At 41.4% G+C, this 13,983-nt stretch overlaps 1 protein-coding gene across 3 annotated transcripts in view; it reads right to left on the minus strand.

The window, feature by feature from the left end:
* Positions 1 to 13,983, minus strand: part of fgd6 (FYVE, RhoGEF and PH domain containing 6) — a 45,442-nt gene that overhangs the window by 22,825 nt on the left and 8,634 nt on the right. For 2 of the 3 annotated variants that reach the window (XM_088645255.1, XM_088645254.1), the window contains exons 2-5: positions 10,832 to 13,127; positions 4,375 to 4,507; positions 882 to 949; positions 760 to 790 (exon numbers count right to left, since the gene is read on the minus strand). In XM_088645255.1, the coding sequence (XP_088501381.1) occupies positions 760 to 790; positions 882 to 949; positions 4,375 to 4,507; positions 10,832 to 13,127 (2,528 nt within the window). Of the gene's footprint in view, positions 1 to 759; positions 791 to 881; positions 950 to 1,052; positions 1,422 to 4,374; positions 4,508 to 10,831; positions 13,128 to 13,983 lie in introns of those variants that run through there. The other variant, XM_088645256.1, reaches the window with a different exon arrangement.

Raw genomic sequence — 13,983 nt, forward strand, 5'->3', positions numbered from 1 at the left:
TTTTTGTTAAAAATAAAACAACAAAGCAGAAGTAGTACCACTATTAAGAATTCTACCCTACATCTGTCAATGCTGAAACCCATGGTAATTTCACAGCACCTGTCAGGTCTCCAGAGCATTCAGCTCAGATATCGCCACCTTTCAACAAAAGGATATTTTTACACTGCTTTGGCTCCTATTCAGATTACGTATGAGGGCCCTGAATGAAACATTTATAATTTAAGACCTACATATACAGAGTTTTTTCCAAGACCACTGGCAGTTTAAACACTTTCATTTTTAACTGGATGTTAAAAACGTAGGGTTTCTTGTTTGGTGAGCTTATCTTAATAAAACCCATTTCTTTCAGTGTGCTCAATATTTACACACTTCATAGAAAGATTGTGAAACACATTAATTTAATGTCTGCAAATAACATGGTTACTGTGCTTCTGAGATCTGTAGCCCACCTACAACTTTTTTTCAAACAAAACAGGCAAAATATTCCAATGGACTGGATTCTAATGTTTTGTTTTTCATTTCTGCTTTCCATAGTCCCTTAAAAACATCTTGCAAAGTGCTATTATATGCAACTCTCCCTACCATTCATTTATTTCCCCTCAGCACAACCCTAGCAAGCAGCTGAATATGTTCTTTGGATTGTGCTAGGAAGCAGGAAGAAGGATTTCTTCTAAATGTCTGAGAACTAGAGAATACACCAGACAAAAAATGTGTTCCAAACAAGGCAACATATAACACACAATGAATAAACATACTTACAATATGGAGGAGTTTCAGGACATCCACAAATCTGTTTTTGGAGCAAAAGAAAAAAAACATAATAAGATGGGAGTTTTGACCAAGATATTGGAAAAATGTTAATAAAATAAATCGCCACTCACACTTTCTCAGAGCTCATGATTTCCTTGGCAATGTGGACCACCTTGGTCTGCTTGACCCCTCCGTCATGCTGCAATGGAGAAGAAAAATAGAGCGCTGAACACACACGACCCCTATGTATGGGGGAAAAAAAGGCCGAATGATGCCTTAAATTAAACACAAAGCCAACTCACAAAGTCACTAAAGACCACCATTTCCCTCTGAGGAAAAAAGAAAATCCCAGTTTAGCCCCTAACGTGCAGGAGACCTAGATGGAGCGGCTGGAAAGGTCAGCGTGCGAAGTGTCCTGTCCAGGGGAGCCGCACTGAGGGAGTGTGGGACTCCTTGTCAGGAGAGACAGCGCTCTCCCCAACACCAGGCAGGCGCTGAAATGAGAGCACTGTCACCCTGTAACAGCTTTGGCGTCTCTGACGGCTCGGGCCCGAGCACTTCATGCAGCTGAGCAGGACCTGCACAACTCCAGACACACAAGGCTGGAGGCTCTCTTGTATTTTACATCAACCTTTAGCTTTTTAAAATGAAAGTCCTCGTGCAGATCTCCTGGAATTTAGTTTCTCAGTTGTTGTTTGCAGGGCATCCAATGCATTTTACTGCCGGTAGTAATAAGAATAAGAAGAGGCCAACAGCCATATCACCCTGCAACTCACAACTGGCAACCCACTGAAGCTCAGCAGGTGTGAGCCTGGTCAGTACCTGGATGGAAGATCTCCTGGGAAAAACTAAGGTTGCTGCTAGAAGAGGTGTTATATTTACAGTATAGTTATAGTACACTATACTGTAAACAAGCGCCGACCTTCGGATGAGACGTAAAACCGAGGTCCGGACTCTCTGTGGTCATTTAAAATCCCAGGGCGTTTCTCGAAAAGAGTAGGGGTGTAACCCCGGCGTCCTGGTCAATTTTCCCATTGGCCCTTACCAATCATGGCCTCCTTATAGTCCCCATCTATGAATTGGCTTCATTACTCTGCTCTCCTCTCCACTGATAGCTGATGTGTGGTGAGCGTTCTGGCGCACTATGGCTGCCGTCGCATCATCCAGGTGGATGCTGCACATTGGTGGTGGTGGAGGGGAGTCCCCATTACCTGTAAAGTGCTAAATAAGTGTAAGCAATAATTATTATTATTATTAAGAATGACCTGTATTTGTGCGGGACTTTTCATCCCAAAAGGATTGCAAAACCCTTCTTACATCAGAATAAGACCAACTTCACTTTCTATCCCAATGCGTCACAGGAAGGAACCCAAGTCACCCATCAGTGCGATGTAGCACCTAACTGGATGACATGCACTACAGGGCATCTACTACAGTGGAGAAGTGAGACTATGGAAGCCCACGGTAGAATATAGTCATGACAGCACAAGTATCATCCCTACTCATGAGTAGTCGGGACCAAGGTTTCTTGGGACAAGGACAACAGTTCATACAGCACAACACAGCAGTGTCTACAATCACTGTACGTGGATACTGAAATATAATTTCTGGTCTTCAGTGAAGAATGCCACCCACTGATCTTCAACACAGCAGCAACCTGGTTTTGCTTAAAGGTCTCCCATCCTTCAGTACCAGCCAGCATGGATTGCTTATCCACTGATCTGTCTAGAGTTTAAGTCATAAACTGCTTCAAAACCACACATCATCACTGTTATCACAAATAATGTCAAAAGCAAACCTCAGTACATTATCTTGTCAAAAATAAGTTTACAATCTCCAGAAATTCAATTAAAACACAGCAGCACTATTTTCTTAAACCAGTAAAAGACTGATTGAAGGCAGTATTCTGTACATGCCCCCTGAAAAGTGTCTACTTTCAGGTCTTCTGCTCCTTTTCATAACACAAGCTCAGAGTGCCAGCAAAGAGAATCTCAGGCTTTAAAAAGACATAACACAGCAAGCTCTGAAACCCCCAGTAGACTACAGGGGTAATCTAGCTTAGCAAGCCGAAGTGAAAGTAATTTCAGCAGTGCACAGCCAACTGTGTGCCATCCCTTAGGGCCTCCTTGCCACAGGCAACTAAAAATACAGCTCAGGTTCAAACAAGCAATGTGGGATTCTACAGAACCCAACCTCTTCTCTGCACAGGTGATTCTCCAGAGCCGTCTGCGCTGGATCTCGGCCCAGTAAAATCACAAACACAAACACTAGAACAAACTGAGACATAACGTACACATTACTCTATCCATCAATAATAAATGAAATAAATGGAAAATGCAAGCAACAAGTGTTAGCCCATCAACTCAAAAAACGTGTTAAGCATAAAAAAAAACATCTGCCTTAAAAAAGAAAGGCTGGCACTTCTTTTTATTTCCACAGAAGTGTGCTGAGTAAAAGAACTGCAAAATGAAAAGTAACATGACATTTCTAAATAACCCAGTCAGCTGAAAATTAGACACTGGAAACCGATGGCTAAGTTCTTTATTAGACTACCGGTAACTTATTTAAGAGCACTCTTCTCCAAAGGCAACAGGGCAATTCTAATGAGTTAAACTTTCAACAACAACAAACCCGCTTAAGTGTTCATTTTAAGGTATCTATTCAGTTCAGTTATTTTAATGCACTGCAAAAGCTCAATGATGAGGCAACCTCCCATTATCCATTCACAACAGCGCCGTTTTATTCTCTAAAAGAATAGCACAGACACGACAGCTTCAGGACAAGTCTCTGGCACACTCGCAGAACGGGTCGAGTGGCAGGCAATCTGACAAACCGGAGCGAGGAAAAAACTAAGAGCATGGCCTTTTTATACTTTTTATGTACGGTCTTGATACTACCAGCATAGGTACTATGTCAATGTGTGCTCACTGATAGTGACACAATGTATTGCTTTGAATACATATACAATACATACTCTGGGGGGGGGGACAAAAGCTTTCAAAATGGGTCTAAAAAGGCCATTTTACCCCAAAAATCTAATTTAAAGTAGAAACATTTCAGAGGCACAAATACTACCTCTGTTAGTGGAAAAAACACTCGCATTTCCAAAAGACATTGGAGACAATTTTCCTCTCTGCCAGTCTGAGGAGAGGGCAGTAATCCAGGCCTGAGAAGCACCTTCGTGGGAAGCTGACCAGTTTCTCAAACTCACTGGTCCAGAAACAAAATTCTATCATTCAGCTGCTACAAGCAGCTACTCTGGATGTTTGTCAAGACCAACTAATAATCACGAATAGTAATTAGTTTGCCATTCCCTAGAGGGACCTCTTTAATTCCTCTCCCTCCATCTTTTGAAAATCCCCCCCTTCACTACAACAACACGGTTCTAAGGTTCGGTTTTGCTCAATGTGTCAAAGACCAATTTGTTTTCTAATAGGAACACACATCTCTAAAACGAAATAATATCCCTAAAATTACACACAATCTCCCAGAAAGTCCACAAACATAGGTTAACATGCCGGTGAATTACTCCTGCATTGTAAGCTGAACGAACTATAAATTCCTTCACACTCCAGCCGTGAAAGATTTGAGGAAATAAGACTCTGAGAGGCAAGAGGCAAGCACCTGTCTGTCCCCTGACAAGTTAAGGTCTCCTTTACTGGACGAAGAGCTGTTGTCATCTTCGTCGGAGCTATTTACGACTTCCTCTTCTTCAGAGTGCTCATTTTCCAGTCCAAGGTCCTGATCCAGGGAGGGCCTGTCAGAAGAAAAAAAAACAGGAAAGCCTGGTCACTCTTCCCTGCGGAAACGAGCCGAAGCACACACAAAGTCATAGGAGCAAGAGACAAATATGCAGTACAGCGATACGCAGAAGCACCACTTGAGAGGATAATTATACACGTTTAAACACAGAAACGCATGAAACAGACTGGAGAAACGCTGCATTATTTTAAATACTATATGCTTCCTGAAGCCCTGCGAGTTCTTAATAGAAAGGGAATCTTCTTGAAGGGCAACAAAGCATGTTCTTTCGCACAGAATAGGAATAGTTTTACATTAGTTTAAAATATAAAGCACATTTTTCACACCTCGGTTCAAACTGTACAGACGTCTACCAAATAATCTCCCTTTCTTGCTCTGGCATTCTGATCTTCACAATTATCTCAATGGCAAGTCTAGCAAACGGACTTTTCTCAGATTAAATGGAGGATTTCTTCTGTGTTATTTCACATGGTTTCACTGAAGCCTGTTTCTGTAACAAAAACCTCACTGTTCTTTTCAGTCATTTGGGGACGGAAACTGCTGCCACCAGTGTAGCATGAAAAAGTTGACACAACCTGAAACACAGCTGAGCACATTCCACTAGTGCTGCCAAACGAATGAAGCCAGAACAGCTGTTAAAATAATCAATATTGTGGCCCATCACAAGTTAACAGACTCTAGTACAAAGACCACACAAACGTAACAACGATGTTGTTGACACTTGGCACACTGGCACTGGCTGTCCACACAATGGTACAGTCCCATCTTGAACACCGAGTGTGCAGATTCTGGCCTCCTGCCACAAAACCAGGGCGTTATGGATGATGGGTGATGTTTTTGCTTTGCTGTAAAAAAAAAAAATCACCTCAAAGGCTCTTAACCGGAACAATCATTCACATAACCCTGTGTTCAGTGTCCTCACTTCTGGCTATTTCTTCACATGTCCTTGATGTTCTTGGGGAATGCAAGAACCTGGAATCTGGGATTAGGAAATTTGTGCAAATCATCTAGTTGCCAAGTGGACAAAAGCAGGCCAGGTTAATGCTTATAAGTTAATTTTATTTTAAGACACCATGAAGCCTGCACAGCTGTGGGTTTTTATGTAGTCAACATTCCCTTTCATTTTTAGTGAAGAAATGAAAGTATAAACAACATTCAAGTTCATTTAAGCGGACATGGAGCTAATGATCTTTACACAAAAAGGTTCAACAGGGATACTGGACTGTAAATTCCATTCTGCTTTTTAAAGTGGTAACAAATTATAGAGATGAGAAAGGCTGAAGCAAACAAAAATCAAGCTGTGTTGCCATAAACCTGTGGAATAAATGCAGACCATTTTAGGCAAGTCAGTCATACTGTACCAAGAACGCAGGGCACCACGTTAGCACACAAAGTTTACAGTGTGCCAGTTACTTATACGCACCTTATCAACAGACTTGGCCATGTCATTAATTCAGGTGAAGTAAAAATATTCAATAAATTTGAAGATTATATAAAAACTTTAAAGCCAGTCCCCCAGGACTGGACAGTTGCAGTCTAGTAGCACAGTAAAACTAGGGTGTAAAAGGATGATGCTTCTAGAAAAAAAAACAAAGCTCCCACCAATCTATAGGTCCGAGTCACAGACAATGTTCTGACTTAATCCACGCCAAAGCTGTTTTTAGTTTGGAATTTGTTTAATGTTAAAAGAGCTTCTTAAGGCATTTCTGTGGTAATTATTTTTTTCATTCTGTACACAAATAAACAAATATCGATGTATTCTACAAGATCTGCATTCCCTTATACTTCCAGTGCGAAATAAAACCGGGTGAAACGTAAACATAAATAACACAATTCCTATTGAACTTTTATAAATGTAAGAGCATTTTCTTTTATTTGGGAACCACTGATGATGCCTATTTCCTTTCCAAATCTACATTTGTGATGGTAATACAATCTAACCTTTTACAATTTTACATTTTACATTTCTGCAATTTCCCTCACGGGATCAATAAAGTCTCTATCTACATGTTTTTTTAATCAATTTAACTATTTTCCAACTATGTATCTGCTGCAGGACTGTTTGTTCTTTTATTTAAAAAAAGAGTTTGAGAGATGCAAGGATGTGTTTCATGGACTCCCAAGTGCCCTGTCCACAAAATCAGGAATTGTGTAGGCCTTCCAGGTCAAATCCAGGTTACAACTCTAGAGAACCATGGCTGGGAGCTCACAGGCGGCCAAGCACAACCAGCTGAGAGCTGCTGGGCTTGTGTGGGTTTAGGCTAACTGAGAGATGGACACTGTGGGCTCACCAGGCACCTCTGGGACTGAACGCTGTCAGGGAGGCCCGTGAACATCTTACAGCTGGCAGCGTTCTAAAAATGTCTCTAAAGAAATAAGGAAATAAATCCAGCGTGCGTAAACACAAAAAAAGATAAGATTCAGGCCCCCTCAGATCCCGCACTGCATATTTCAAACCAAGGGGAACAGAAAATGGCTTCCCTACACCTTCACTGCATCACAACAAAAATCAAATCAACACAGGAGTGTAAAACCAATCCCTGTAGCCCCAGTTTGCTCACTTCTTCAAGGAATGTTGTGCCCCAATATGGAACAATCAGCCCAGCACTGGTGTTCACACACAGCACTTGAGAAGGCTAAGTGGATAATGGGTTTGGTTGGCAGCCAGGTGCGTTCAGTACAGTGTGAAGTAGACATGCCAAGGCAGCTGGCCATCTGCCTGTCTGGCAGGAACTGTAGGTACAAAGCCTGCCTTCTGGGAAGCACTAAAGAAGATTTGTAGGATTATTCCAGCTTCAGAGAGAGGAGATGCCATCTGACCAAGATAAGGTGTTTTCAAGCTTTACACAAGCCATGCACAACTGTGAGGAGATACAGAGAGATGCTGGCTCTTCAGATTCTATGATGTACCAGAAGCAAATCCCAACTCCTTATTTAAAATCCTAACACACAACAACACCCCCCTGAAATGCTTAAGGAAACAGAGTGATAATCTATGAAGCACATCAAAAAAGTAGCCTAAATATAAATACTGGCAGGCGAAGTTCAAAATAAACAGCCCAGGTTTCAAAACTTATTATCAGGACTTGGCCTCCATCAGAAAAGTTCAGAGGAAATACTGCAAGTGCACAAGCAAAGAAGTTGCTTATTTATATGAAAGAAAAGGAAACTTTGACAAATCAAATTGTTTTGCAAAGGATTTTTTCAAATAAGTGACATGCAGCACACACAGATAAACACAGTATACAAGGCAAGAGAACTACCAAGGGAAGTGCCACAAGGAAGTACTTTCATAAATTGTTAATTTACAAAACAATTTAGTCTATTACCCTTTGATGGAAACATTTTCGCCAAACTTAACCGATGAGAAACAGGAAGTCTTTGTTTTCAAGTGTAACCCATAATTCACAATGGGCACTTGTTAGTCTTCAGAGATGAGCAAACAAGGACACATTGTTGTGGTCATTAGCATCACAGCTCAAAAGTATTAGTCCAGCTTTTTTTGTTTCAATTAACACAGTGAATAGGTAGATCAGATGAAACGCAACCTTCCGATAACAAGGACAATAATAAGCCTTATGCTCAAGGTACTTTGAGACAAATCAGTTTTTAGACAGGATTTGAAAGCGCTGACTGACTTGCAATATAAACCCAAAATATGGATCGGGAGATTATTCCCCAGCCTTGGAGCAACAGAGCAGAAAGCCTCATATTGGAAAGTGAAAGAAAGGCAGATTCCTAGGAGCACAAATGTGTAGGTGTATAGAGATTTAACAGTCCACTGATGTAGTCATGAACCAAACCATTACATTCAAACCCTTATTTTTTCATTTGGAATAAAAGTACTGAAATCCCTGGAATGCAATGAAAGGAAGACACATGGTATTCATGAATGTCATTCACATTTCTGTCATAGCAAGTGGGATGACACAACTAATAACATTTATTGGAAATAAACTACATGTTTTATATACTTACATAATAAAACTATTCAAGGTTAATCTTATATTATAAGATGGGGTTAAAAGTATCATATGTTGGTTCAGTCTCCAAGGTATAGAGATGTATAGAGAGATAAAATTCAGTATTTTCACTTTGAAGCCTTTTTCTCACTAAACATGCTAACAAGTTTATCTTAATCATGGTCAATTGACCCTGCTACTGTTTTTTAAACATGAGGACATACACCTACACATGGAACTGACCCATCTGGGAAGTGAAACTAGTTACCTGGTACTATGGCAAATTACAACATTTATAGCCAAATATAGGTGTATATATACCTATATATAGGTATTATAGCAAAATTACAACATTTGAAACCTGGCCATTGACCAACAACATCTCATAATTGGTGATGAAAGATGTCCCACTAGCCCTTTCTTAGGTATCACAGAATAACTAAGAGGCCCATAACTTCTGCAATTTAAAAATGCAGAAGGGAGGGCAGGGTAGGTTGGGGGGTACAGCGCTGCACCCCGATAAATTCATTTCTTCAGAAAAGATTTTTAGGGCAAGGCTGAAAGAAGTATACGAAAGAGAGTATACCAAAGAGAGTATACGAAAGGTTTAGTTTCCCAGAAAATTTCATCAAGCTCACGTTATTCAAACATTTCCTGCCCGGCCGCTGAAAATAACCCACAGGAAAAGGCAGTTCTACAACTGTATGAATGCCCCTTTCATCGTCTTCACTACCAACGCGATCTGTAAGGTGGAAGTCCTGCAAGAGTTGAGCAGCCAGTTCTGTTTTACAGCAGTTTCAAACGCAGGCTGTAGCAACCCTATTTTCTAACTGAGAAGTCCGGTGTTACCGTTTTGTTTTTAACGTAACTTTTCCAAACACACAGAATTGTACAGTATCATGTTTATTCTGCATCTACAAGACACCCAGATCCTTTAGAGCTTCTCTTTTGCGGTTTCATATATTCATTTCACCAGGAGCCAATGAGCCCATTTTACTTTTTGAAAGAAAAGCCTCACACAACTGTTGCAATAAAATCGGTCAGAAAGAAGCATTTTATATTAATGCAGTATATTTGTAAGAATATTACCTACAGTACATACCATTTTCACTAAAACACTCCCGACCACCCACACAATTACAAAGTGACCATAAAACACTAGGTTTTCCAACAAAATGCAAAGTTAAAAGGAATCAGAACATTCACAGAACCAAGCCACCAGAAAGAGTGAGGAATTCAGCTTTTCTTGTTCAAAACTGGCAAACAAAGACTCGACTCATTTGACAGAGGACAAACCAAATGCCAACTGTGGCACGAGATGAGTATAAGAAAAGCATAAGTGGCTTTTCTATTGCAATACATATACAACAAGAGTTTATTAAGTGTTTTAACAAAATAACTGTGCATAGGCCAGAGCTTCCAACAGTGCTGCTGTCAATCTGATCAACACTGGGCAACACCAGAAAATAACTTTTGCATTTGTTACTCCTCCAAATCGCAGAACTACATCTTACAATACTCATGAACATATAAAAGAGTACATATATCATTTAAAGTTTCTCAAACTAGTTTCTCAAAAAACCCTAGATCATTTGTTAACAGATTTCTGATTTGTTTAGTACACAAACCCTGAGATTTTCAAAAACTAACTTTCTTTAAAAAGAAGTTTTCCAGTTTTACTGGAAAACTACACGCTTAATTAAGATATGTCATTCAAGCAATGCGTTACAGGTCATATAGTGTAGAAGAGGACAGAACGGGGAGCCACAACATATTTTTACTTTTCATAGCTCCAAACTAACAAGTCAAGGTCAATTCTGTCCTGAAGAGAAGAAAATGAATAAAACTATTCTCTACTGTCTAGTTTTCAGCACAAAACGTACCTTTACCTGCTCCTGTTCTGCAGAACTTTGCCATCAACATGTGTAAAAACTGTCCCCATAATAAAACAGGACAGAGGCTGAACTATAAATCAATCTGAGAATGTAGCTCAAGCGGGCAGCTGCGTCAGCATGTGTAGGCTGCAAAGAAACAAGTAAGGGTGTCGCCCGAAGAAGGCTCTACAGCTGAAACGTTGTTTCTTTCCTTCTCAACATGGAATAAACTTTTACTTCTCCCTTTAAATCTGAGGTGGCATGCAGTCACTGTAGGTGAAACCCATCTTTTTCTCACACTTGCTCTACAACTGAACTATCTCGTTACATTTGTCGCATAGTTCGTAGAAAGGTTCACTGGAATACCAGTTTTGAAAGGAAAGATGTTGCCAATATATAGAATTGTCACACGTACAGTACGTCACTAAATACAATTTACAAGTCTTTGAATAAAACGCGTTAATGCAAGTGTGTCATACATACCTCTCATATGTGTTCGTCCGCATGTGAGTTCTGTATTTCTGGTAGGGTAGGTATGGCTCCTGAACCTCATAAAGATCTGCCTCTTCATCCTCCACACTTGAGGAATTTTGCCAGCCAAAAGCTGGGGATTCAGAGTTACGTAATCCTGAGGCCATTAGGAAAGGTAAGTTCATGTATTCAGGAATTTCTTCATAAAGAGGCAGGTTTTCATATTCGACAGCACAGTCCTGTTTCGGGAAGGACGTACAATACAAACTTCCTTCTTCCGGACTCTTCGAACAAGATGCCTTGGGTTCATCTGCCAAATCAAGTTTGCTGTTCACACTGATGGGAGTTTCGCATTGGCCATTTGTTACAAACCCATGCTTCGGGAACACAGGGCTGTTTTCTTTGCTGCTGCTCCATTCACCATATGCTGGAGGATCTGTCGTGACTGAGGTGCAGTCCAGTGACTGACTGCTCTTGGCCAAGAACCTGGGGAGCTTTTTCACCGAAAGCTTCAATTCTAGCAGCTTCCGGAAAGAAGATCTCTTTTGACCATCCTTGGATAAACCCTCAGTCCGTTCCAGGTCCGCCGATGAGAAGGACTTTGCCCTGGGTTTGCCAAGACACAGGCTGGGTACTTTGCTTTGCATGATGCTCTGCCTCCCAGTTTTTAAAGCTTCGGGCTTTCCGAATAAAGGGACAATAGGGCGAGGAAGCTTCCAGACTGGTTTTTCTGCTGGTAGCTCCCTTTTCCGGTCGCTTTCGACAGAGGGACCTAGCTCCTCTGTCTGTGGACAGTCTCCATCAGGCACACCACTTTCCACGTCTTCCGCGCAGGGGCTCCTGACGGTCAGCTCCTCCAAGAGCTCTTTCTTCAGCAGTCCAGATGCAGACAAACTGTGCCTCTGGGGTTTCTTTGGGGCAACTTTTGGCGATTTTTCCAATTTAAAGTCCACCTCAGCCACAGATGTTTTCTCCACGGAAGAGACGACGCCCTTGGCGCTCTTCTCACCGTTTTCGCTTTCCAAACCTGCAGTGGACTTACTTTGTTCCCCCATTTCCGTCTCTCCAGAAACGTCACCACAAAAGTGGGGCGTTTTGCTCAGTTCTCCTGCAAGGAAACTTCCACTCACCGGAACAGGTATTTCTAAGTTCTCACCTGTATCACATCCTTGGGAGGATCCTGCATTTTCATGACTTTCACTGAGGTTTCTAGAATATGAGACACTCTGAGTATGAATGCAAACTTTTGGAGACTTAAATGGACTGCTCTTAAGACATACTCCTTCTGGCTCCATGTTTAGCATTTCAATATGTCCATCCACACTATGCACATTACTTTCAACGCAGTCCTGCCTCACCAGTCCAGATTTTTTTGACTTTCTTGGCATGGGGATTGGAAGAGGTTTCTTAGGTGCTGGTGAGGAAATGAATGTGTTATGTGATACGCTGCTCTCGTTGTTGGGTTCACATGTGCCCTTAGTGGAACTGACAAAGCTTTCCATAGGACCGGGAATATTCTGAGATTGAGGCTCATTGGAAAGGGTTATTGTACTGTGGGAATCAAGGCCACCTGTCTCTCTTTGTGATTCTTCAGAATTCGAACATTTCTCTCCCAATTCAGCAGCACTTCCACCTGCATTTGACGTTTGGTCCAAATCTAAATTGCCTGCTTTACATTTCTGAGCAGTTGCTCTTTCCTGAGATTTGAACTTAAGGTGGTGATTATTAGGCGACACAGCCTGGACCAAAACGTTCTTGAGCTTGTGCTCCAGAAGGCTTGCATTCAGCACCACCTGACTCTTGCTCCCAATCTTTTCATGGCTGGTGTCATGTTTAGTTCTAGCCCTGGGAGCAGGTGAAACCTGTACACCATCCAGTCTACCATTTTGCAAAGCTTCTAGCTTTTCCAATTGATCAATGACAAAGTCAGTTTTGCAGTTTTCAGTGTGTTTGCATTTGGATCTGCAATCCACAGTGCACGTACAAGTTGTTATGATGTAGTTTGAGTTAAGCTTATTAAGCTCTGTCTGCAGGCCATTTTTTGAGTTAAGGAGGCCCAGATCTTCAGAGAGTTTGGTCTTCTCGTCAGGGAAGATCCTGGATGCGTTCTTCAAGATGACGGGTTTTGTTTCAGGGACACAGGCACTTTTAGAAAACAATGGTTTGGGTGCAACAGCTGGCTTGGCTTTCTTCAGTGCAGGAGCAGTGTGGGAAAGAACAATGTCCGGTTTGGGTGCAACAGGGGGTGGAAATGCCTTCTGGGATTCTACGATCTTAGGTTTAGGTGCCACAGGTGGTTTTTTTATATCTGTAGAGAAACAGAAGAGTGTACACATTATTATCTCATCTAAAAAAAATGAACTAGAAATCTGACAGACCAAGTAGTGTGAAATAATTATATCAACAGGCTTATGCCACCGACTACCAGAATGTTTGCAAAAGAGAGCTGGCAACTGGCTTATCTAATTGGATTACAAGTAGATAATTGATCAAGCATGGCACCCATCCATTATTTAAAAAAACCCATGGTATCAACTTTGAAAACATGGGTAGGCAACTTGTTCCGGGGTCCTATAACACGAAGAAAAAATACAGATCCCAACTTTAGGTTTGTTTAAAACCTAAAACAAATGTTCACAATAAGAAACATGACAACACAAATAGATTTTTCATACAATGCCGAGGGATTTTCTCAGGCTATACAATATTCAAACAAAATCCAGCAACACATTGTCCAAACTGGCACAGGAATGTAAAACTAACCACAAGTTTCATTAAGCATTGTCAGGAAAATTGCGATCTTTTTTTGCAGCAGATGAAATGGCTTATTATGATTTATTTAACAGGTATGACATAAGTAAATTAACTGGTGCTGATTAGCATTTGTCATTAACAGGGTTGTCTGCCATGCATTCCACAGGTGCCTTGTGGCCGCTGCAGTAGTACATCTGTGAAACATGCTTTTCACCAGGATGTTTTCCCCAGTGTGTACCATTCCTCTTACAGTGCCTGGACAGTGTCGGTGTACTGGATCCCCAAGGCCCAGAAGTCATGTGTCATCCCAGCTCTTCCCCCAGATGTACAGTCAGGAGAGCAGGGTGCCCAGGGCACAACTGTCACACTTTCGCCTCGCAAGATAGCTGCTCTTTTACGAGCAGCATGAG

This window comes from Lepisosteus platostomus, chromosome 9 (assembly GCF_059453375.1).
Source record: "Lepisosteus platostomus isolate fLepPlt1 chromosome 9, fLepPlt1.hap1, whole genome shotgun sequence".
Classification (NCBI taxonomy): domain Eukaryota; kingdom Metazoa; phylum Chordata; class Actinopteri; order Semionotiformes; family Lepisosteidae; genus Lepisosteus; species Lepisosteus platostomus.